Raw genomic sequence first — 26,904 nt, forward strand, 5'->3', positions numbered from 1 at the left:
AGTATTTTATTGGACAGAACATGAGTAGACAATGTTACATGCTTCTTTTTTTGTTTAGTGAAATTTTTTAGTCAAAAAAGCTGGCTCGTTCATAGACTGTCCCTGATGTGTTGGACTGGCTATCTGGTAAAATCAGAAACATACTGCCCAGGCACTGGGGGACAAAACTCCCTCCACAACCTCAGCAGAAAAACCAGAAACACTGTCAGTTGGATTCCCAAGGTCAGCCTCAGTTCTGAGGAAATAACCTTTCTTTGTAATCTGTGGAATGTCGCATAGGAATCATTTTGGGTAATAACAAATAATGACCCCATCTCAACCAATGGGGATAGAGATATTGATTTCTGTTGCCCATCAAAGCCTGGAATTATGACCTTAGCTTTACAGGGATGGATATGTCACTGTTTGCAGAATGAAATATCTATTTTATGTAATGGGTCAGAGGTCGATCCCAGACGTGAGGAAATTACAATAAGCTGTATGTATTAAACTGTAATACCAACAGACAGACAGACAGACAGTGCCATAACAAAGTAGAAAGGCAGAGAAAATGACACATGTACAGGACAACCTTCTCAGTGTTAATTGGCATTTATATGCAGATCTTAGTTTAAAATTCAAAAGTAAATGAATGAATTGAAAAACTTTATCCTGATAAAACAGTTTCAAATCAATAAGATATGGATAATTAAAGCCTTTTCTCCTGAGTGAATCTGCATTTTCTGGTTGTGTTCCACATAATCCAATGCTGTATACTAAACTGTTTGTTGGATTGATACTGAACAAAATAACTTCATCATGATCATATCATATCATATATGCACATATATAATAAATTATTAGTTATATATGTAACTAATTTAATTTCTGTGTGCAAAGTCAAATAATGGAAGTATCCAAAATAATAATAATAATAATTGCTCTGTTTAACAGCACTTGGGAGATACTTAAATAATACTTAATACTAATACTTTTGTATGTTTCTTGCTGTCTTCTCTTATGTGATTGACCGAAAAAAGCTAACTATGTAATCATTTCACTTTATTAGAACACAGGCAGGGAATACAGGAAATCAAAGAACTGGATGTGTTGTCCTTTTATGTCCTATATCCGAGGCGCCTTCGATGAAACCGTAGCACAGAGGAAGGAGGTCAAAAGACTGAACTCTATTACATTGTCAATTTTCTGCCCAGTGTGTATTTACATCTTGTTGGATGTAGCCTGTGTGGACTGAGACGGAGAATGACTCGACAGTAAATTCAATAGCCTAATAAGGATCCTGTCCATCACTTTATTGCAGCATTTTCTCTCATTTAACTTCTCATCCATAACCCTTCAACTCAGATGCAGATTTTGAACTTTGATAACAACCGAGTGCCTCTTCATAAACGATCGCGGAGTCGTTCCCCAACAATTCCATTTGCAGACACAGAGCAGCTCATTCAGGTTATGGGGCGAAATTTTTGCTTACAGTACAAAATGAATTGCCCTTGTTCTAAATATGTACTTTATCTTAATCATGTTTCTCATTATTAGGATAAAAGCCAGTTGGTGCAATTGTCCGCGGAGATATAAATACATAAATAAAAAAAGAACAACAACAACAATAACAATAAAATGTATTGATATGATATTGCTGGTTAAAAACATTGCACATTAGACTACACTTCCTGTAACTCGTAGTATCAGTAATTAACAATGATTTATTGGATTCATTACTGGGTGTAACTTGAGCTTAAGTGGTCATCATAGTTAGACAATGACACTCATTTATACGAGAGACTCTTCAGACCTCCAGGCTTAATGTAATGTCAACATATGTCTTTCCAATGCGAGAAGAAAAAAAAAAGACTTTTCAAACTTTATAGACTGAAGGACAATAGTGCAGGTACCAAGAGTTCAGGGTTTAGCCTTTTAAAACTGGATGATTGAATTTCTTGGCAGGGGATTCATTAAAATGGTAATTCTTATTTATGAAGCCCTTTAAAAAATTAAAATACTCTCCATGTACTGCTTCCTATTAATTAACTTTTTCCCTCTCATTTTCTTTCTTTCTCCTCTCTACTTTTTTCTTTACTTCCCACTGAACTTGACACACTAATAGGTTATGAATAATTCTGTTTCAGTTTAGATGGCAATTAGCCACAATGCCAGAGGCCATTCTTCTTCTTCCTCTCTTTGTGGAGTGGTGATTTAAGGCCCAGCTGAGTGAGGGAGCCCCAACTATCCCACAACTACATCATTCACCTTTTCACACCCAGTGCTGAAACTAACTGGGTAATCCCCACCCACTGACTGAGTCTTAGGGTGAGCTTGGACATGAAAAAGAATAGAATAGAGGGGTCAAGGGCTTCATTAAAATGACCTCAGTTCTCAGAGGCACAAACGTGTGTTAATGGAGTAATATTGTCACATTGTCTCTCTCGCTCTCTGGTGTTCCACTAATGATTTAAAATGTTTTGCTAATTAACCATAGGACCATATGGAAAACTATGTGTCTAAGCTGCTGGAACTAATAAATTATTAAAATAATTGCATAACAGACTGAGAAATGGATGACGAACCATCAAATTTGTCCGCTGACTGAATGTAATGACGCTATATATAATCTATAAAATATCCTGTGCATATACAACTTTAATACTTCTCATCATTGGTCGTGACAGCAAATGTTTTCTTGTCAATGTGACTTCAGAGTTTCTTAGTATTTTCCTTTTACGGCGATATATGCCATCAGGAAATTGGATTTCAGTGTATTTCTGTTCAAAGGTTAAAGAAGACAAAGATAAACACGTTCTCTATTTACATGATGTCAAATGTTCAACAGATGAGGTTCTACCTCGAAAATGTCATTAAATCATTGTATACACAGTCAAGGTAGGGAGAGGAAACAAGCACAGACCTCACAGAGCGCAGACCTCTGTCGAGGCCAAAACAAATTCTTGTCGATCCACCGGATTGGTATAGAACTTTACCTGTTTATAGCTATTACTATTTTGCATAAGCATAAGCAAGATGTCACTGATATACCGTCACTGATGTATGATGAAATTCACATCTGAACTTGTTAAATAAGACTTTCCATGTTACATTTAAATTGCAGATTGCACTCTGTTATCAGGATCAGATCCAATGAGTCCTGATATTTTACATTTTCATTAGACAGAATTTTTTCAAGAGATTTCCTTGTGACATGATCAGTGGGTAGATTGTGTCAATTCAATGAGAACATGCTTGGTGAGACTGATCGGTCAAAAACTCTACACAGGAGAAACTGTAGACAGGAAGTTGCTAACAGAAGTGTTTATTTATGAGTATAAGTATTTATTAGCATAAGAGTATATATTATACTTCTCCCTCTTTTCCTTTCTCTCCGCCGCTTTCTGTCCCCCACCTCTCCTCTGTCCCCCAATTTTCAATTCAGTTTTTCCTCTCCATTGACACCTAGTGCTTGCTCTGCTCTCGATGATGTCGTCTATGTATAGTGCCTTGAGATAATGTATGTTGTGATTCGGCGCTATACAAATAAAATTGAATGAACTGAATGTAGTATTTCTTTTTTCTTTTAGTCTGTTTTTAACATTAAAATGACCTCCATGTTAAATGAATTTGCTAATCATTGGGCAAGGGTGATTAATCGACTTTAATCTCGGAGCCAACGAGCATCAAAGTGGTCTGTTATTTTTCAAATGTTTTCAGTCTTGTGACAAAACCCTCGACGCACAGAAGAAACAGCCGAGATGGCGCTGAATGCCGGATGTTCTAACATTCATACTGTTCAGACTCGTGTGAACCAAACAAAAAAAAGTACAAATAAACAACCAAGTAAACATAAGTGTTTCATCAAAAACAAGTGCGCTAGTCTTTCGGCGTCTTTTCCGCTTCATACCGCAAATGGGGAGTTGACAGTCCCCTTTTTTTTTTTCTCCATCACAATTGCAAATCTTAAAGGCTTAGCACAGAAATAAAAGAGATGCTCTCATAATCAAAACGATTGTTGTGGAGAGCTGATCTATATTCAAGCTAAGCAGCAAATCTCCACCTGCTCAATATAGATACAAGCGTCAGTTATTAGCATCATCATTTTACACAATTACACACCCTCACACACACACACACACACATATCAGGATTCTTTTTGCATCCTCCCTCTGGCACCTCTTATAACACACTTGACACCTTTCGCTGTTTATAGTGATCAAGAGGGCTTTGGCTCCTGCCTGCAGGCCTTCACCACCTCCTATTTTTCAGTCTTTGTCATACTGTCCAACCCGCTGACTTTGAACTGTCCCCCTGTGTCTCCACCCACATACATTGAATACTGTATGGAAGACCTGTCTGCTTTTATATGTATGTGCAGGGCAGAGGTAGTACTCACACATAACAGTAAGAAAAACATTCCCTGAAGCCAAGACAACCTTCTCCCTCGTTGCCCGGTCATAGATGCCCACGTGGCATTCGTAAGGCCCGTTGTCAGAGATCCGTACCTCGGGGAGCCTGCGAAGAAAAGAAGAAATGACAAGAGGTTATACAAAATCTTGACATTTATATAACTTCTACTTCTCACCTTCTATCAGTGTTGAGTGATATTTCATCCATCTATTTTACATAATTAGAGGTTCCATTATCATGCTGTTCATTTATTGAAGGAGATGTCATTTTTAAATGTCTAATATTTCAGTTTCTCGTGTCCGACAAAGAAGGTATTTTTTTCTCCACCTTTTTTCCCCCCATAAAATCCTGAACAACAGTCAACAATAATTAATTCAGATAGAGCAGATGCATTTATAAGAGAACTAGGGAGTGAAATCTGTGTTGTGCACAACAAAGTCGAGAGAAGACACATTTATTCCTGCATAACAGGAACAATTGTCGTTGTTGTCCAAGTGTTTCAGGAGAAGACCTCTGTCGGAACAGCAGCCGGATGCTTTACTATGTCAGTATTTGAGCAAGACATTTCAACTCCAACTAAAAAGCTCAACTGACATCAGCTGTAAATGATGTGTCTGCCTCTAAAGTCTAAATCCACATGTATTTCAAATTATATGTCCTTCTGCTAAACCTGAGATGATTTCCATAAATCAAATATGAAGCCGTTACAAAGTATAAAAATCCATTTTAAGTTGACGTGAACATCTATTATCTGCTCGTTGATTTTGCTTGACCCCACATGACCCCTGAGGTGAATATGACAGATTATTGACAGCGTGAGTTGAAGTAGATCAATTTTCTGCAGCAAAACACATCAAACATTGTTAGGTGTTTCATGACATGCTTAAATGGACGTCCCCAGGCTCAGCCCCCATTATTTGGAGTTCCAGGACTGACACGTTCTCTGTTAAAGTGTTTAATGTTTAATGAATAGACCAATCATAAACAATGTTCCACAAAGCTACGTGTATGAGTGAGCACTGCGAGATGTAAAGTGAGCTTCTCTCTACCAATGCTTCCTCAAAGTGGAGGCATCATTTTTTTTTTTTAAACACATGGTAAAAATGATGAAGTGAAATGAAGTGAATTTATCTCTGTGATTGCAGCTGGAAGGTAATTGGCTTTGTCTTGGGGGAGGGGTGTGTGTGTTGTTGCAGTAAATGCTGATTGTTTTGTTTTTTTTACAACAAAGCCATAGTCCTGGTCCATAATTCTGATTGCCGCATTCATGGACTCAAACCAGTGCAAAGAAAAGAACCTGGGGAGAGATAAATCTGAGGCATGTTGAGGCGCGTTGCCAGAATATGAGCGGAGCCACAAAGAAACCCCCAACCACAGCATTTCTGAAGGGGCTGTCTGCTATTCAAGTTTGACAGCTAGATAAGTCCATCAGAATTTGGAGAGGGAAAAGAGGGAAATTGAACAATGAATATTCAGGCTAGTGTTAAATATTAAGCCTAGAAGAATTAAACTTTCAACATGGCCACTAATCTTTTATGTCAGGCATTTCAGAGGTGCAGGTCCATTGAGAACCTTCTCAAAAAACACTCACATTCTTTTTTCTTTTATCTGCTGCCTCTCATTCCTAAGTAACGACTCAGCTAATGTTTGAAATCTAAATTATAGTGAGATCATATTTTAAATAGAAACATTGTGACGTAAGCTGACATCTTGTCTTTTAAAAGCCGCAGTGACTGAAACTCTCGGCAAGAGACTATTTTTACCACGCACTCACAGTAAGTAGTTATACTTTCAGTTAGTTTTAAAAACCTTTACACCTTTAAACCGTTAAGTAAATACTAATGAGTGTTTCTATTCCTGCTCATACTTAAGTATAATAGCACTGGATTTATTACAGGATTTTAAATGTGTGATTTGTAATGACTTTTTCCTATTAATGGTTCACATCTAACCAGAAGCCTACCTCTGTATTTCCCAATTACCTTTTGTTCCATGTACCTAAACCTCTCCACTAAATTAGTATTTTATCTCTTTTAATATTCCATTGTTTGTTTTTGGAACCACGGGTGAATTATTTTCGCTGTCTCCTACTCTGTTTAGAAATGATGAGTCTAAATTATCGGAGGGTAACAAACTGCTGATTCTGCAGTGAAACAAACCAGGGTACACACGTGGACAAGAACAAAAAGGAATACATTAAAATAAATGCATAAAACAACAAACAATATATGTGAATCGGTAACTTAATAGTCAGTCAGTTTCCAGCAAACCACAGAATCTCTCGTGTACAGAAAAAAACCCAGAGAACAGTACATATTCGATGCAGATCGATGCAATGGGCCCACATGGAGGAGCGGCAAAAACAGCATGCACTGCAAAGAGAGATCGATTGTCCCCTGGGAGTTGCATCTGAAAGCTCTTTCCTGTTATGTAGGCCTTCCTCCAGAACTCACCCTGCCTACAAATGCAAGCAACTGCAACTGCTGAGACATAGAGTGAAAAAGACCTTTCTTGATAGAGCAGTGTCTGATAGCTCATGCACTCAGTCTCTGGATTAAGTAGCATATTGTCAGATATTCTTCCTGGCCTAAGGCATTATAGGTGAATGGGTCAGGATGAGAAACTGTAGTCCATACAAAAAGTCATATCTTCTATTTCTTGTATTTAAAGAAACGTAAAGTGCCTGAACCGTGCTGCTGTAACGCAATATTTTCCCGGTCTGGGGATCAATAAAGTCGGTCAATCGGTCAGTCAGGTGGTCGATACACTTTAAGGTTTCTCTTTGTAAGGATGCAACGATAGTTGTGAAATGACCCATGTTCCCTGGCTGAAAATATATGATTTAAATATTGTTGTGAGTACAAAAGGTTTGACCTTGTGCTGATAGTGGTTTTTTATCCACAAAGCTGTGGTTCTTCTGTTTGCCAAACCTGCATTCATGGATTCAAACCCATACAAATGCAGAGAAAACACAGAGGGCTTACTTCAAGAAGAGAGAGAGAGAGAGCCCCCAAGGAAACAGCAATTCAGTTCATTCAATTTAACAATCACTATTCTGCAATGGTTTATTAAAATACATGCCTTTAAAAAAAAAAAAATGCCTCCCGTTAATGTAAAAAGATTGCTTATCAATACTAGGTATGAGTTTTAAGCCAATCAAATGGTGGAAAGAAATCACACAAATTGAGGGTAATTGGACTACAACATAATTAATCCCACAGTCATGGAAGTAACCTATTTAGCACGGTGCAAACCCACCAAGACACCAACAAATAAACTAGGTGAGACCATTGTATTAAAACAGGAAAATCTCAGTGGATGCTAGTGGAAGATTGAGAGCGAAGATATCATGATAAACATTTTTCATTTCTAACTGAAGTCAAACATTCAGAAAAGAGGAAATTAGGTTTCCATCATACGAAAGACTTAAGTTTTAAGAATAATATAAATCTTCTCCCATAAAATGAACCAAAATCTGAACCTTCTAAATCCATGTTTTGCAGTCCCGTCGCAGGAGTGTTTTCTATACGTTTGCTATGTAGACGACTGAGGTGAACAGTGACATATTCAGAGGTTCTTTAAATTAAATGAATACAATTTTGTTGTTCATATTCCCTCTCAAATGACATACACACAGGAGAAGTTGTCCATATTGTGCGCCTACTCATTGTAAAATGGCGTAATTTGTCAATACACAATTACTTAACATGCAAAATGTTAAAAGTTAGTGTAAGAAAAAACAAACACAATCTTAATTGCGTGCATGTGTGTGTGCGTGTCTACCATGCTAATAGGAAAACAGCCCATAAAAACAGACATGTAGCATTATGTATGCATCAAATTACTCACAATCCTACTGGGAGAAGGACTTTGGAAGTAAAATCTGAGGGTCAGCTTTTAAGTACTTCCAACCACTGGCTCTTGACTCACTGTGTCTATTACTGCATTTAGGCAGAACAAGCGGTTGCAGTAGCAACATTCGTGTTTTTGTGTGGCAACATTCCCATGCTGCACACACTGTGGTCTCATTTACGTCACGGCGGAGCAGGCAAAGGGGAAATAGCATGAATAAAGCAAAAACTGCTTCACATTGCAGCACTATGGCCGGAAAAAAACCAGAACAAGAAGTGCCTATAAAAAGTTTCAGAGGTGGATTCTACTGCTAAAAACAGACCTGGACGTTCAGAACGACTTCACAAGGATTTTATCACAATTTTAGGGTGTGTGTGTGTGTGTGTGTGTGTGTCACGAAGAGCTTCAGTAAAATGCTCAGTGCATGTGAGTAATTGGAGCCATGTCTTTGCAGACATTAAGTCGCAGTGACAGCTGTTAGTTTCTGTCAGGTTTGTGAGTCTTTTAAATATGTGGCAGCCAATTATTTTATTGCAATGTTTTTTTTTTTTTTACTCCAATGTACCTCTTTTTGTGACTGCACCACTCTCATCTGTGGATTAGATTTAGTCTGCAGCATAATTTGCAATGTACAGCTTTCTGCTCTTTGTCACCTCCAATACACGTGAATGTAGCAACCCATATTTTAGGTACAGGCTCCTTGTTTTGACAACAATTACACTGTTATGTTCACACCTCCATTTTTTTTGTGTTGCCAACAAATGATCTAACCATCATCCATGCTGTTTGGAAATATTCAAATTAATATGTACAGATATGCATATGCATGATCGATGAAAAACACTGCCATAAAGAGTTTGAATTTTGACATATGGACAAACATTTAAGCATAATAAAGGTTGTGGGTTCGATTCCCGGCTCCATTAGTCTACATGCCGAAGTGTCCTTGGGAAAGACACTTCACCCGACGTTGCTCCTGGCGGCGGTGTCGGCAGCGTGTGTGAAAGATGAGTGACAGAAACTGTGCTGCACATAGATGCTGAAAGTATAAGTGAATGGGTGAATGGCAAAACTGTAGTGTAAAGCAGCTTTGACTGGTCATCAAGACTAGAAGCACTATATAAATACAGACCATTTACCATTTACCTTGGAGAGAATTTCCTGCAGTTTAGCTGCTTCTAAAGCCACTGATGTGAGTAGTTTCAACTTCAGCATTTTCATGAAGCTACGCTGATGCCAGCTTTTTGGCAGCAGCACCTGACATTTCTTTTCCCACGGTGAAATGGTGTAAAACCATTTCTAGATTAGACACTGACACATCATCAGTGTAAAACGGCTATGATAGGTTGGAAGCATGAGGCGCAATCAAAAGAGGAAACATCTCTGCAGTGCTGTCCAATGTGTCCGAGTCACAGAAGCCTTTGACTCACCACGTTAAGATTCATTTTGAAGAATACAAAATATGTGTATATTACATCAGATAGTAGTTTATATCATGTCATTAACACTGTGATTATGAAACACAATTAATTATAATAGCACACAAAAACCGATTCCTTTGTGCGTGGAATCATTTGGTGTGGAAAAATCTTCCATCAAGCACTTCCTGTAAGTTACAGGCAGGTGGAGCTGGGTGGTAACATAATTAATATAATAATGCCTGTTAAGTGATACCAACCACCCAGCTAGATTTGAATGATAAAAACATTAAAAAATAGGTTTCAAATCAAGTCAAATTCAGCAACATTCTCTGCTCTGAGACCCTGGGGGGGCGTGTCCACTGTAGGAGCTGTTACACACAGTTACACACATACCGGTGTACTCATTTAAATTAGGACCAAAGTCTGTGAACGTAACAGTTTGTTCCTCGGCTTTAGTCGCACCTACTGCATATCTGAGTCTGCTCTGTCCTCTCCTCCTAATCCACAGCCACACACACATGCTCAGAGGACCGATATCCATGAACACTGCTGTTCATCAGTGTTTGTACAGAATATTAACATAAACACCCAGATATTAAAGTTCCTGTTCACAAAACACGGGAAAAAGCACAACATTTTCACTTTTTCTTTGGCAGTTTAATGAAATACTGAACACAAACACAGAGCTGGTTTCGCTCCAGCTCCCTCTCTCTCTCTCTCTCTCTCTCCTTCTTCCTCTCAGCCACTACATTGTAATATATATGTATATATATATATGTATATATATATATGTATATATATATATACATATATGTGGAAAAAGAGCTGAAGAAGACATAATGCAGTCCCACCTGACATCATGCGAGAGGTAGGATTCACCAGAGTCAACATTATGTCCCAACTACCTTGACAAACTTATAATATAAATATAATATATTTTTTGTCAGGAAAAGTTGTTAAAATAAGTTTTAAACTGTGTTGTGCTACTTTTGTTTACAAACTACATATTTTTGAAAGGAGGAAATGCAGACTTCCATTCCAATACTTTGAGCTTGACAACCGGGGGTCCTTCATACTTCAAGTGTCATCAGCCACATGTGAGATCTGTCATTCATCTTACAAGATTAATCTCACTGGCACATGAATACAGCGTAAGTAACAGCTGCTACCATTCTTTGAAAGAGTACGAGCAATAGCTGTCAAAATCAGATAATACTCAGCGATTCCATCAGTGTCACTTCTGAAACTGTCTAATAATTGGAAGATGACACGTGTTCAAAAAAATCACCTCTGTTATTGTGAATCCTGTACAGCATCACAATCAATATTGCAGGGAAAGAGCGTGTTCTACAAAAGTAAAAAAGAAGAAAAAAAATATGGTTTTTCCGCAAAATGCTACGAGTTTATAAAAGATAATGTTGAGACATTCATTTTGGTTGTACAAATGGATTTGTCAGACTGCTAAGCCTTTGTAAGAAGATTGAGCATTCTCAGGTGGAAACGGGAGATTACATTGAGCACAATTTTAGCTTTTTGCATTTCTTTATAGTGCTGAGCTGTTGTTGTACCATTATAGTGGGATTGCAAATAGTCAAAGGGATTTTTTTTTTTCCTTGACTAAAAAATGGTGAGACTTGCGGCAGGAGTCACAGGTTGAGCATTCAGATACAGATCTGGGTGCAGGTCAGTGCAGGTAACATACACCTGTTCTGATGCTGGTTTATTTTAAACCTTTCCCTCTCTCCCTCCAGAATTAATTAGTTTTCTCTCACTTCCACTCTGAGTGAACATGTGTGTTACATTACATTACATTACTCTACATTACATTACAATCGACTAAGACTACAAAAAAAAAAATTGTACATCGCACTTATGACTAGCACTTCATAGTTTGATCTACTTGAAGCTCTTACTTACTTCTAGCTCTTATTTGTACCCAAATGTTTAAATACACTTTTGTAAGTCGCTTTAGATAAAAGCGTCTGCTAAATGACATGTAATGTAATGTAATGTAATGTAATGTGTGTTCATGTGGATTTCCAGGCATGGGGGGGTTTGTTTTTCTATTCATGTCTGTGAGCATGTTACGGTGCATACCATTTTATTGTGGTGACACTTATTCTCCCAAAGGGTCAGCAGCATTGTCCGGATAAATTAATCTCAGCAGGGCAACAAACATCACAAATGAGAAAAGATAGAGAGTGACAGAAAAATGTGGAGGAGAAAATAAAAAGTGGCTGGGATGTGCATGAGCCAAATTAGAGAAAAACAGCAGGACATAGATTTAATGAACCAAAATGATTAAAGACTGATATTAACGATCAGATTCAAAGCGGGAAGCATTATTTGTTTTAAACAAAGTCCTATTTGCAATGTGTGGCCAGCATTTTCTTTGTGTTGCTGAACATTCACAGAGGGATCTCTGCAGTAGGAGGAGCGCCAAAGCACAAGGCGCAAGAGATGAGGAAAAGGGGCAGGCAGCTGCCAGCCATATTGTTGGAGCCTGGGGTAAAGGAAGACAGTCCCCAGGGAGTCATAAACGTGTAATCAAGCCAACCAGAGCCAGATGACTCCCCCCCCTTTACTAGCATTTCTCTCTCTCTCGCTCTCTCAGTAAAAAAGTAAAACCTGTGGAGCTGTGTATGCATCCACTGCATGTTCAACGCAATGATAATGTGGTGGCACTACCTTGGATAAATGCACTACTGCAGCTGTAATGAGACCGAGCACAGCCAGATGCTAGCTACATCTTTAACACTGGAGTTATTATCCTGAGCAGAGCTGCTGATTTAAGTTTGCCACTGCCTCATGTCCTGATGTATTCATGTGGTGACCCTTTCACCCAGTCTGGCTTGGTCTGATAACAGAAGTTGTAGCACTGAAGAAGAGGGCATCCCGGTGCAGTTACTGTGAAAGCATCAAGAGCAGGGCTGAACTATTTGGAAAAAACTTCTAATTGCGATTATGTGATATGATTCGTGATATCAGAGGGAATGGTCATTTTTAATGGAATAACATATTTAAAATGATTACTGTGTGATATTTGTGAGAAACAAAGATGTTTTCTTCAGTCTGGAGAATATGATGTGTATAGGTCAGGACAATATTTGACATACACATTTTGGTAATATTAAGAAATATTGCCCCTCCAGCGATTTGAAAATTCCAGTAAGCTGTATTGCGATTTCGATCAAATCTGATTAACTGTTCAGCCCTAATTGATTGATTAAACTGTGAGGTCACGGTTTTACATCACCGGTGCTACAAAACGACACACACTCCTTAAAGCTGTCTACGGTACATGAAGCAAGCACATGTCCAACTAGTTGGACTATACGGCGCATAATGAAGGTGCAAATGGGTTGTATTTAGTTTGGGAATTATTTGTGTTTTTGGGCATAAAATCTGAATTTTCTTTTGTCATTCCATTTAAAAGCCAGAAGCACCTGTGCCCTGAAATGCGTCTCCGTCTGATTCACAAGCACAGGGTATTTTCATTGTGAGCCTGACTATGTAGGCAAATCTAATGCACTGCTTAAATTAGCATGAAAATACTGTGCCAATGGCTTTCTGCTGCCTCAAGATGGCAATGGGCTTCAACAATATGCCTGACCACACCTCATTTTAAGAACAACACACCCATGGGTGCACTGATGAGCGCAAGTGCAATTGCTACCCAACATGGGCACTGAGCGTGAAATGTGCTTCGCTGCTTCACTTTGCAAAGACTGTAAAATTCAGCCCCTTGTTTTAAATCAAAGTTGAGTTATTTTGAGGCTCACCTGACAGTGGATTGATATACAAGGTCTTCACGTCTGCGGTAATCCTCCATGTGAGAGTAATTGGTATTAAACATGGCATCATAGGTGAAGATTTTCTGCTTGATGGTGCCTCCATCAGTGACCTGTGAAGCAAAAGGAGAGAGACTTAATGGATGATTCCTCTAATGACACATGGGACAGGTTTATACCCGTCAGCCCCTGAGATTCCTCTACATGTAAACTGCTTGTAATTAACTCACTGCAGCAACAAAGAGCTAATTGCTCATGCAGCAAAAAAAGCAAGGCACTGAAAACATGATCACAAAACATAAAATCATGAACATCAGCAAATCAGTCTCTTAAGACAGCTGCCGGTATGTTTCCGTGCACATGGTTACGATTTAATGAAGACTGACAAAGAACTGTGTCTTGCATGTGTCAAGCACTTTCTATGTCAGTAATGGCTTGAGATGAGACACTGGAGGGGGAGAGTGTGAGGATGTTCAAAAGACTTTTTTCTGGGCATAGCACATGATGGAATGTTCTTTCCTCCCTAATATTCACAGCAGAGTTAAAGTCACTTAGCATTTGAATGACTGTGATATCTTCTCTCCTCAGAAGCCATACACAGCCATAGAGAAATAAAATGGTGACAGGACTTTAATAGAGCCGCTAATGCTGCTTTGAAGAAGGAAATTGTTGTTAGGCCAGGTATTCCTCTCTCATTTTCCAGTGAAGATTCTATCTTTCTTATCCAATCCTATCCCTTCAGTGACAAACAGTGATAAACAATATCAAAGCAATTCACAATTCATTCTGAATTTGAATTGTGTTCATACAAAATGGTGCAATACCAATACACACAGTGATATACACTAGGGATGGACATTCCTAGCAAATATGATATTCAAATAATCAATGGTATTATTTGTCAAATATTCTATACTCGTGGAAGAAAGCTAATGAAACAAGGTAACGGGAGCAGCTCATGAGATGCATTCACTGACCCTGGTAAATTTAATCAATTATGTGGGACCTGCAGTGTGTTGAGCTTAGAGGAGCATAACTTCTGCAAACACTCATCTACCATATACTGCTGTTCACTGACCCAATGCTTACTGCTGCCACCTAGAGAAAATAGATAGATAGTCTACATGTTAGGTAGACGTTGGAGTAAAAACATGTGTTTTTAAAAATGTGATCATCAATAAAACATGTGTTTTGTGTCTTTTATTATATTATGAATAGTCCCAGTAACTGATTGACTTTTTATAATCACGCAGATAATCTAATGCATATTAGATTATCATGCCTATTCCTATGCACTGCACGGAAATAAAATATGAAGCAATTATTCATAAAGACAAACTATGCACCCACACTGCCAATACAATTGGAATGGTTCTGTCTGTCAATTGCACTGTGTAAACTATTCAAGTCAGCCAACAAAGTACCATACAAATGTTTATAATTGTGCCATTATTTCCTCACTTGTTGGTTTTAGCAAGTCAAAAAAGCTGTTTTACATTTACATTTTGCAATATACTGTGCTTTTTTGGAGCCGTACTAGTCTTTAAAGACACCACAGAAAACCACATTAGACAAAGATACTCAGAAAGAAAGAAATTGCAAAGGCTGTGGTTTTGCAACAGAACAACCAACATTGAAGGATGCATGCAAATGTGCTTGCACACGTGTTGACAAACACACACTGAACAAACCAACCCTCGAGTGACCTGAAGCAGCCAAAGCCACTCACATGTTCAACCCTTCAGCAACAGTGGCCGTGAACAACCTAATGTTATTGTACACTAGAGTAACATATTTACTGTGCTCCCAACAATAACTCACATTTTTCATAAATGATGTGTATACTTTCAAAAAACAAATACAATTTGTGGAAAAAGCGTAAAGATAGAATACAATGAAATGAAAAATGGGTAAAAGGGGCAAGTTCTGGTTAGGTCTACAATACCAACTGTCTCTACCTCCTCAATGAGTTTGTGAGCTTAATGTGACTAAAGCAAATGACTTTCCCACTGAGTGCTTTGAAAAGTCTCTTTGAAAAGCTCAACCAATAATACTGCAGTGGTTTTTCAGTATATATAACTTTTAATGTTGGTAAATGAAATCTTCTTCCAAGAAGAGGACGCGAGTGAAGGCAAAGCCAAGGATTAAAGGGTGGAAGCTGAAAAAGGAAGAATGTTGTGCAGAGTTCAGGAAGGAGTTGCAACAGGCTCACAGCTAACATGGTGAGGGATACAGCCAAGAAGGTGTTTGGTGTATCCTCTGGACAGAGGAAATAAGACAAACAAACTTGCTGGTGGAATGAGAAAGTACAGGAAAGTATCCAAAGGAGGAGGATGGCAAAGAAAATGTGGGACAGCCAGGGGGATGAAGAAAGTGGGCAGTAGCACTGGGATTGTAGTTGTGCAGCAAAGAAAGAGGTGGCAAAGGAAAGGACGTATAGTGAGGTGTATGAAATGCTGGACAATAACAAAGGAGAGATGGACTTCTATCAATTGGTTAGACAGAGAGACAGAAAAAAGGTGTACAGCAGATTAGAGAGATCGAGGACAAAGATGGAACAGTTCCAAGTGGACATAGTGTGTTGAGAAGATGGAAGAAGTATTTTGAGGAACTGATGAAGGAGGAAAATGAGAGAGAGGACAGCTGGAGGGTTGATACTGCTTCAGGAGGTGCAGAGGATTAGTAAGGAGGGAGTGAGGGCAGCTATGAAGAGGATGAAGAGTGGGAAGGCAGTTGGTCCAGATGACACACGTGTGGAGGTACGGAGGTGTCCATGAGACAGTTTAACACGATCTTAGAGAGTGGGAATATTCCTGAGGAATGGAGAAGTGTCGTGTGCCAATCTTCACAAACAAGGGTGATGTGCAGAACTGTAGTAATGAATAATTAATTTGAAAAATAAAGTTGATCGGCCACACCATGAAGATGTGGGAAAGAGTTGTTGAAGACCAGTTAAGGAAAGAAGTAAAGCATCAGTAAGGGGTTAATGCCAAGAAATAGCACCTCAGATGCACTCTTTGCTTTTAGAGTGCTGATGGAGAATAATAGAGGCCAGAAGGAGGTCCACTGTGTCTTTGTGGATCGAGAGAAAGCTTAACATTGGGTGCCAAGAGAGGAACTGTGGAATTGTAAGAGAAAGTCAGGAATGGCAGATAAGTATGTCAGGGTTGCACAGGACATGTATGAGGACAGTGAGACAATGGAGTGACATATGGGTTGAAGGTGAAGGTGAGGTTACATCAGGGATCAGCACTGAGCCCCTTCTTGTTTGCAATGGTGATGGACAGGTTGACTGATGAGGTCATGCAAGAGTCTCCTTGGATTATTTGCTGATGATATTGTAATCTGTAATGAGAGTAAGGAGACAGGTGGAAGAGAAGGTATACAGGTGAGTAGGAGTAAGACAGAACACGTGTGTGATTGACAGTGAAACAGGTCGTACGATGAAGATACAAGGAGTAGAGGTAGTAAAAGTGGATGAGTTTAAATACCTGGGATCAATCATCCAAAGCAATGGACAGTGCACAAGATAGCTGAAGAGGAGATTGCAGGCAGGGTGGTGTGGGTGGAGACGGGATGGTAGTGAGACCCGCTATGATGTACGACTTGACAGTGGCACTGACTAAAAAGCAGGAGGCCGAGCTGGAAGTGACAGAGCTGAACATGCTGAGATTTTCTTTGGGAGTGACCAGGATGGAGAGGATTCAAAATGAGCATATTCGAGGGACAGGTCAGGTTGAACGGTTGGAAATAAAGCAAGAAAGTCAAGGTTGAGATGGCTTGGTCACATGCAGGGGAGGGATAGTTATTATATTGGACAAAAATGTTGAAGATGGAGCTGTTGGGCAGGAGGAAAAGAGGTAGACCACAGATAAAGTTTATGGATGTTGTAATGAGGACATGAGGGCAATTGGTGTAACAGAAGAGCACACAAGGGATAGGACAAGACGGAGGTAAATGACCCGCTGTGGTGACCCCTAAAGGGAAAAGCCGAAAGAAGACGCTGAAGAAATTAAATGTAAGCAAGACAGTGCAGAGGAAAAGCGGCACAACAATAATAAGTTGATTTAGATGCATAGCTATGACATGGTGGTCTGTATTATCCCACTTTTCAATATTGTTGACACTCAAAGTGCTTTACATCAGAGTATTGCCATTCATACCCCTGCACATCAATGCAGTGCATTTATATAAATAATTCACACACTGCTGGCACAGCTGGATCATTGTCTTGCTCAAGGACCCCTACAAAGGCAGACTGGAGGTCCCAGGGATCAAACCACCAAGCTTCTGGTTAGTGGAACGCTCCTGATCCACAGCCACTTTATCAATGCCTGTGACAATCACATCATCATCAGTATTTCTAAATTTACTAAATGGTGAATTGTATCCAATCTAGATATTATTGTGATAGGAATAGAATTGCATATATACATACATATATATATATATATATGTATTAAAAAAAGGTAAAAGGTGGTGGGTGAAGCGGGTCAGATTTCTGATTGTCTTGAAACCATAAAGACATTTCTGCCTCAGCCACATCATCTCTGTGGTGCCCGCTCTTTATCTATCCTCCCTTAATGAGTTCACCTCTTAATTAAGACTGACCTGTAAACCTTTGTGCAATAAATCTAAAAGATTATGCACACCAGTGGCTGTCTCTCTGTCCCTGGAGACCTGTTTGTGGTATGAATGATTGACTAGAGAAGGAATAGAATAGTGGGAATGGATGGAGTGGGAGGGATAAAAGAGAACCAAACTGTGCCAAAATTGCTGTACATGAGGGAGTGCAAGAGCAAGATGAATATGCTTTGATTGCAGAGAAGCACCATTGGGACAGCAAAGCTTTGGTACAACTGCCTTGTTGAATTCAGGCCATGTGATGCATATGAAGCACGGAGGCATAAAATCTTTGCAACACTCAGCCATTTGGAGATATGAAAAGAGAGTCAGCTACCATGCCCTTGTCTGCATCAAGGCAGATAGTAAATATTGGCAGAAGACATGTCCAGCAGTCAAAGGAAAAGTCCCTGACAGGTAGATGACAATTAGGTGAGTCTGTAGGTGCTTGGTTGTGTGTCTATGTGGTGATGCCAAAAGATGGAGGCTGCCCTGTATCTTCTCTGGCCAACCAGCTAACTCTTTCATGACATTGTGGTCATATTAGGACTGGGTTTTTAGGGGTTAACCAAAGCGTTCCCCCAGCTGCCTGTCTGGAACTATTTATAGGCTGCAGCTGCATCAGCAGCCACTGGAGGAAATACAGCTAACACACTGCAAACTAATATTGAGTTCTGAATCCTGCCGCGTAACTTCAGGTAGTAGTCAGGAAATCTCCACAGCAGTTTTGCACTTTATTACATTTTCAAGCTAATTAGGATGAGTAATGGAATATAAAATGCATGTCATTTTTGCAGGCAGTCTAATCTCCGTGTACAAAGCTATCAAGGACCTCATACGGTTAAATGTTACGCAAAGATGGGTTGAGAAATTGAACTGAATCTTTCACATGGTGTGTTATAGGTAGATGATAATGTCTTTCAATAAAAGAAAAATCTAATTCATATTTGACTTGCTTTTCTTTTTTTCTTTTACTTAAATCCATAATTCTTTCACCCCATATGGTGGACATCAGTAATGTTTTCAAATAATGACTTAATGGGATCAATTCCCATTCAGTCCCTCATTAAATGAAAAGAGATGATTGGAGCATTGTCAGACACCAGCTTTGCACTCTTTTTCATGTCCATGCGAATTAGCTTAATTTGATTATTTGATTGTATAAGGTTTTATTTTTTTTATACTGGACAGAAGTGCTGGGAGACATTATAGTCTTATAGTATAAATGATGCATGATCTATTGACAGTATCATGTTTCTAAAATATATATACATAGATGAAATTATGACAAATTTAGAGACAAAAATAACTCAAACATTGGGTACTGCAAGAGATTTTCTTAAATACAAAGTCACTACAAGCTATTTCCTTTAATAACTGATCTAGGTTGTAGCTTATGTGTGGTCAGGGAGTGCTGAAGTACAATAATAACACACTGTGCTCCAATGAGGTGACAATGCAAAAAAAAAAAAAAAAAAGGGTTGCAAAAGTGTTAAAAAGTAATAAACCGAACACAATACAATGCAGGAGAATAAAAGAGCATCATGTATTAACTTTATTAGTCTGCAGCACTTGAAGCGTGTGCTATTCCTGCAGATTAAGGAGGTCCAAAGCTGATGGCTACATATGTGGATGTGCAGTGTAATGATCTTGATTCAGTAACCAAATTCAGCGTGCAGCATTAGTGGCTCGTCCTCTTAACCAGTGCATTAACAGTTGTGCATGCTGTGCTCCAGGACTGACTGCCGAGTGACAGACTGCTTCAAACGACAAGCTTCCCTCCTCCCACTCTGTCTCTCATCAATCTCTGTGGGGAGCTGTGGCTAACGCAGGCTGATACATAACTAATAAAGTAAACATATACATAACCTGTAATGCTCTAAACTGCCGAGGATTCAAACTCGGCAAGTGTGTGAAGTGTCGTCTTTGGACGAGCAATGCAAGAGATATCGGTAGAAATAGGACAAAATATATTGATAAATTAGCCACTTCCATCCTGTCTTATATGGAGAAAAGACTGGAGACAAACTGCCCTCATCCTCCTTTGATCTGTGTAAGGGTTACTGCGGCAACCATTACACACTTTACTTCATATATCTGTCAAAATGCGTCTTTTTATAGGCTTCAAACTTGGCTGGTGACACACTAAGGGCACCATTGTATGCAGGGCTGACTTTGACATTGTTTGGATAAGAAAAGCAAGGGAATGGGTACGGGTTCTCTTCCCCTTACAGAAGAACTGCTTCAAGATTTGGCTGTGTCGGGACAAACTAATTATTTTAGAGACAAGTTGTACATGTCCCAATTCAGAGTCTGTCGGCTCCAGAGACTGCATTTGAAGGCTGATTGCGTCACTGCACTGCAACTCGACTGTCCGGTTACAAAGGCTCCTCCAAATGCAGTCCTTCCACCCCTAAGCAACACAAGAGCCAAAGACTGGATCCTTCCCAGTCCAACCTCTTACAATTCGTTACACACCAGAGACTAATGTTACTATATGCATGTATGTAATGTAACTGAATTATCACACAGTTCTATGATCATTATTATTTATATTTACTCTACTTAGAGCCTGTAAAATTGGAATGTATTGTTATTATACACCCAACTAACTAATATAGCACTTTTATATTCAGTGGCAAGGGTTTGCCAATTAGAGGTCTGTGTGTGTCATTGTGAGGGTCTTCAGTCTGACAAGTTTTCAATCAGTATCATTGTTTCTAAGCTCATGCATGCTCAAGTGTCATTACAGCAGATTTTGTTCTCCCTCTGGCCGGTAGTCACATGCCCCCGCTCTGCTGTCAGGCATTTTGAATCCGATGTAACAGAGCACAAACAGGTTGTGATTGGCTGCTGATGAAATGACAAGATTACATACATGGATAAGAACTAGGCTTCATGGAAAGTGTGCCACTGACAGGAAGAGACCAGCTGCATTTAGAGGTAGCAGGGTGAGGGTCAGGCACAGCCAGGGGATACATTCAGGCAGTTAAGCGTTATGCAAGCATGTTATCTGAAGCTATCTGATACAAGGCCATGCAGAGGCGGTTATTGTGCCTGTCACACTGAGTGAGACAGGATGTTTGCAGTCCGACACCGAGGAGGTGATGATCAAAGCGGGTCAGACTTGTTGGAGACTGTTGATTTACTGTGCACTCGGTGTTAAATAGTTATGATAAATACATGAAATGCTCAAAAGGAAAAACAATTCTGGGGGAAAAGAGTGCACATGTGACAGGCAGATTACTTGTAGAGGGTAGAAAAATAAGGGCAAGAACTAACTCATCCACCTCAACAATTACTACTGAGCTGTCCATGGACAAATTCCTTCTAACCAAATTGCTCACTGAGGCTGACCAGCCAACAACAGAACATTGGATGTTCTGGGCAGCTTTCTGTAAATGTTAACATTTTTAAGCGCCACAGATACAAACCACTGCACAGCTAAAGAGGACTACACAAACCCACACACAAGCTCCAACACAGAACATTTCCCCCATGCTGATAAAGTGAGAAGATGCATTTCCTGCTCCGGATAGTCCCGCATTGTTATTTACTATTCATATTTATGGACAAGAGATCAAGAGAACACAGCACACATAAAATTAAATTGCACCTGACAATAAATAAAGCCTCTAATTATTGAAACATTTAAAGGGAGACGAGTACATATAGCAATTAGCAGTGCATTATATAAATGCAGTGACTTCAATAGCATGTCACCGAGTTCCATCAAGGACGGGCAGGTAATGAGATGCAGCACTGAGGGAACAACATCACTGTGAGCGCTTGTCCTTAATCTGTTTGATCAATGTGCTCTAAGTGACTTTGTGTTCACACCTTCATGATGACAGTGTCTTTATTCAGATAGCCAGCCTTCTGTCAGAGCCTAAGCAACTACTGGAGCAATGACGAAAAGCTGCCGAGGAGAGGAAATGTAATATGAATAGAAAGTGTCCTTGCGAAAGCAAGTGAAAACCTTTACACTTGATTGTGAAACGAGATAAAAAGAAACGCAGACAGATGAGCAAATTGTGTTGTATATATGTTGTAAGACATTGCTTTTTTCGGCTGTAAAGTACCTTCTGGACATACTGACTGTAGAATGCATAATGTCTTTATTGAATCTAAAACTAGTGGCTGCTTGCTAGGCCATTTGGTTTGTTCTTCTACAGTCACCATTCAGTCAGAGTCAACATTTAGCAGAGCAGGTCCTCATTTTAAGGAAAGTTAATATTGGAAGTAGACAGAAAAAAAGATAGAGCTTGATTATTTCAGTAGCTTAAACTCAACCATTTAACCACCTTGAGGATGCTCTGAACTGTTTTGTTTTTGTCAAACAGTCACCATGAACAAGCATCGGTAATACTGTGTCAGAATGAAGACCTTCACAATTAAATGTACCGATGGAGGACGTAGTGGAACAAAAACTCGTACATTCACCTATATAATAATACTGCACTTCTGTCAGTCAGACGTCAATTTTCTTTTCTTTATATCACAGATTGTTTTTTGCTTACAAGGGCACTCACATTGGAAAACAGATGGTCTTAAAAAGACATCGGAGCCACAGTGGACATAACAAGTCTGCATATCTTTGCAGCTTCACAGTTTTCTTCCACCCCTGTTTTTATTTCTTATCCTCCAGATTACTGGAGCCATCTGCATGTGCTGGTTGATGGATATACGAGGAGGAGGTGGTTGTTCGCGGCATAAATCAAAAAGAAGGTCAAAAAGCAGGTCATGAACACACAACGAGAACGCTGATTTTTTTTTTTTTGCTTTCTTTGTAAACTAAGTTAGTTAATCATGACTAAGAATTCCCCGTCATCACAGTGTAAGAAAGGAGAAATCACTAGAACAGTACATGCAATTAATGTCAGCACTGCCGCCTGTAAGCATTACACAAATGTTGTTAAATTGTGTTTTACATACGGCATGTTCTCATTTGTTTCAGCGGTGAAATCTGATTATTACATAGTAAATCCAGAGAGTACAAAAATAAATATTTTTCTGTGCCATAGGGCTCATTTCATGTTTAAGTAACCAACTCTAATCCCGAATATTGCATGGACCTTTAAACCACATTTACTAGGACATGCATGAGCTGAACTGAGGGGGCAGATGGTTATTATTTAGTCCTAATGCTTCTTTCCAGGGTGACAGTTGTACGGAGGGAAAAAAAAAAATCTAATTGAATATGAAATGCCTTTCTTCTTCACTTTTATTTTATTATTGCTACTATCTTTTAGTCTTGAGTGTCTTAACAGGTGCCAAACAACAACATGGACGGCCTTCAGACACTCATTTTGCTTTGTGATGTTTCAAACAACAACTTTAAGTGTTTGCTGTGACACTTTAACAATTCCAAAAGGCACAAACCAAAATATTTAAATATGGGGACAAGTGGTCTGGAAATTTTGGTGGGGCCAGGCAGGAAAATCTTATCATGCAATCCAGAAACACCACATATTGCTCTCATACACTCACAACAAAAACGCAGTAGCAAGAGAGAGAGGGGACCACAGCACCTCTGACACAATATTGCAGTTGAATAATGCAATAACACAAACAATGCCAATCTGATGACATAGATTATCATATCAATAGCAGTGTTCAAAATCTCACAATGTCAAATACTCAAGATCCAAACAACAACGTGACAACAATAAAAACACATGGGGTTAAACGGCGCACACCAAGTATACAAAGCCACCACACACAATAGCGGTGCCCGCCCTTGCTTCAAATCAGCCAATGAGAAGCACTCTGGGGCCCTGAACTTCAGGCCCCACTGCCGACACAGCAGTTCACCGGTCCACAACACTGCTATTTCAGCTGTGCCCCGCCGAGCGGAAACAGAGGCGGCGCGGCATCAGACACAACAAACTATTCACACACACCTACACTACACAAAGTGTCTACAGAGGAAATTGTGTTAAATTTTCATCAAATGAAAACTGTGGACATTTCATTGGGGACAAAGTTGAATTTATTCTTAACATTTTTGACACAGGAAAACTTATAAAAGTTTATAATCTTCCCCTGCACAGCAGCGCCCTCAATATAACAACACATTTGTATTATTATTATAGAAGAAGCCCACAATAAAACTGAAGACTAACATTGTCATTACAACATTTTAGGGGAAAATAATTCCAAATGGAAACCAAAGGTCAAATGGAAGAGTGGGACAGAAAATTAAATATAATGGGTCTCTTAGTAGGACCATCACGCAGGAGCCAATTAGATGCCGGAGTGCAATGAATCCATGCTATATGTCAACAAAGTAATTCTATACACAAATACCTATAATTTCACTATAACATACAAACTTGCATCTACTTTCTGTCTGAGACAAACCTCTCTCAAGCTTCAGAAGTTGGATTAAGATGTATTGCTCGTCATTAGCAGCAATAATTATAAAAAACATGTTTCCCCTGTGAGAATGTTGTACATGAAATATCTCCAAAGTGATAACAGTTTGCTTTCTGACAAATCACACCTCATTTCACCACATTTACCTGGTGAGGAGAGGCTACAGAGGATACAAGTCTGATTAATAATTTCACTGAGGGTGAAGTTTCTAATCCTCTGCTGGAGAGAGAAAGAAAAAAAAAGACTTATAGATATTATTATTAGTGCAAGTATAATCTTGATGTAACATAAGGAGTTAGCAGGTTGGTAATTAGTCGATAAATGCTTGTCACATCCTGAGAGTCGTCCTTAAATAAAGCCAAGCCAAAACAATCACGTTATTCAATCACGTGGAATGATTTTCTGGCGTACCTGTCTGCCACTAACTGACCTGCCAACCAGCATGTACCCTCCTCGTGTTGTTTCACTTTCACCACTGAAGCTCAGACAACAGCCAGGAGTCATGAGGAAGTGCAGCCAAAAAATCTCAATTCCTTTTTAGTTCCACTAAAGACAATGACTTCCAGTGTTTTGGAGGTAGCGCTCTGACTGTGGGCTGATGAGAAGGAGTGGAGTGTATCAGTTGCATTTTTCTTTGACAGTGCAGCCTGCCACTGCTGCCTTTTCCAGGCATACAAACCCTACGGCTCTAATCTATTATTTCTTTTTTTGAATTCTGAGGAACTCATGATACATAAATATCACAATATCTCCATTTGTATCACACCTATATAACCAGAGATGAGGATACAAAATAGTTGCATTTGGAATACCAAAACATTCTCATGGTATCTATCACATTATATCATATTTGTCCCTTCATGATGCTTGATGGCTTATCCTCTACATGAGGGTTGCGGGGCTGTATGGTCCACCCGGTACAGGTCATCAGTCCATCGCAGGGCCAACACAAGAGACGAACAACCATTTATTTGCACCTAAAGGTCAACTGGTCAACTGAGAGTGTCCAATAACCTCTGCATGTTTTTGGACAGTGGCAGGAAACCAGAGTACCAAAAGAAAACCCACACACACACTCCAGGTCTTTTTGCCGTAAGGCAACAGTGTTAGCCACTACACCCCCATGTGGCCCTTCATCCCTCTATATATAAAAATATACTTTAATCATTCTGCCTCATTTTTAAATTTGTTTGCTTGAGCCTGCAGGAAGGTCAGGTTTTCTTATCTTCTCCGGCTTATGTTTCATGGCAACATCAGTGAAACACTCGAATAAGGATTGAAATGGCTGACTTCCTATCAAACCAGGTGGCCATACCCACCTCGAGCAGCGATCAGGCTCAAGAATGCTCATTGGATGATAAGTGTATAAGAAATTACGCCGCTGGGTGCCAAAACCTTATGTCATTGCCTTGCATTATCCTTGGTGTGTGTGCGAGGCATCTGTCCAGAGCAAGTAATCAAACCAGACTTGGCAGACAAGCTGCCGTTTCTTCTCTGTCCCTTTCTTCCCGGGCACATTGTCGACACAAGGAGCCATGAGCTGGTCTAATGATAGATCATAGTTCTGCCGCAAAGTACGAAACACTTTGTAAGGTAGAGTACAAACCCGTATACTTTGTGTATTCGCTGCCTTCCAAGAAGAGGCATTTAATAGTGTGAAAAGGAACTGGTCTTTAGAGTCAACAAAGGCAATGGTTTCCAATTAGCTCCAAAAAGCTTGGTTTAAAAAGCGAAACAAAACAAAGAAGCGTGAGCACATTGAGGCATTCTTGCTTGTTACAATATAAACAGAAACCACAGCTTTTCGACACTAAGGGCTAAAGAGTCCTGGTACCAGTGAGAACTGGTTATCATCTATGGACAAAAGCGAAATCAAGCACGGTAAAAGGTTGTGGTCATCTGGTGAGGGCTGAGGGTTGTCAAGGTTGTGTGATGAAGCAGCGCAGGCTAATGAAGCAGCAGACAATAATAATATAGGGAGCTGGGCGCAGGAGAGAACCCGTTTCATCTTCCTTTCTCTCTCCCCCTTCCGCAAATCTTCTCTCATTAGTTTGTTTCCTTGTGTTGTGCGCGTCGCTTGGAGTTGTCATGGGCATGAAGAAAATGCCCATTGTTACCGTATTGAGAGAGGCCTTACTATACCGTGAAATCACAGGCTGCTATGGCAGAGACCTATAAAATGCACATAGGTAAAGTATTCTCTCATGTCACTGATGGTTTCGAGGCCGGGGTCCTACACCTGACATTCATTTAATGGAGGTGAGCTAACTGCATCATAAAGTCACCTTGAATTACACTTTACAGTCACCTGTAAGTAAAATAAGCAAAAATTCTGATTTATGAAGGCCATTTTGACTTGGATGACATTCTTTTATTTCGTAGCGTTAGTGAGAAGTATGTGCTTTTTGCTGACAGCACTGACATATGTTGATATCTATCTGTCAGGG

General features: G+C 39.5%; 1 protein-coding gene across 3 annotated transcripts in view; it reads right to left on the reverse strand.

Moving 5' to 3' along the window:
- igsf21a (immunoglobin superfamily, member 21a) overlaps nucleotides 1-26,904 on the reverse strand; it is a 146,092-nt gene that overhangs the window by 50,469 nt on the left and 68,719 nt on the right. For all 3 annotated transcript variants that reach the window (XM_044023330.1, XM_044023331.1, XM_044023329.1), the window contains 2 exons: nucleotides 13,448-13,569; nucleotides 4,379-4,497 (listed from right to left, as the gene is read on the reverse strand). In XM_044023330.1, coding sequence (XP_043879265.1) covers nucleotides 4,379-4,497; nucleotides 13,448-13,569 — 241 coding nt within the window. The remainder of the gene's footprint in view (nucleotides 1-4,378; nucleotides 4,498-13,447; nucleotides 13,570-26,904) is intronic.

The sequence above is a fragment of the Solea senegalensis genome, linkage group LG4, assembly GCF_019176455.1.
Source record: "Solea senegalensis isolate Sse05_10M linkage group LG4, IFAPA_SoseM_1, whole genome shotgun sequence".
Taxonomy (NCBI): Eukaryota; Metazoa; Chordata; class Actinopteri; order Pleuronectiformes; family Soleidae; genus Solea; species Solea senegalensis.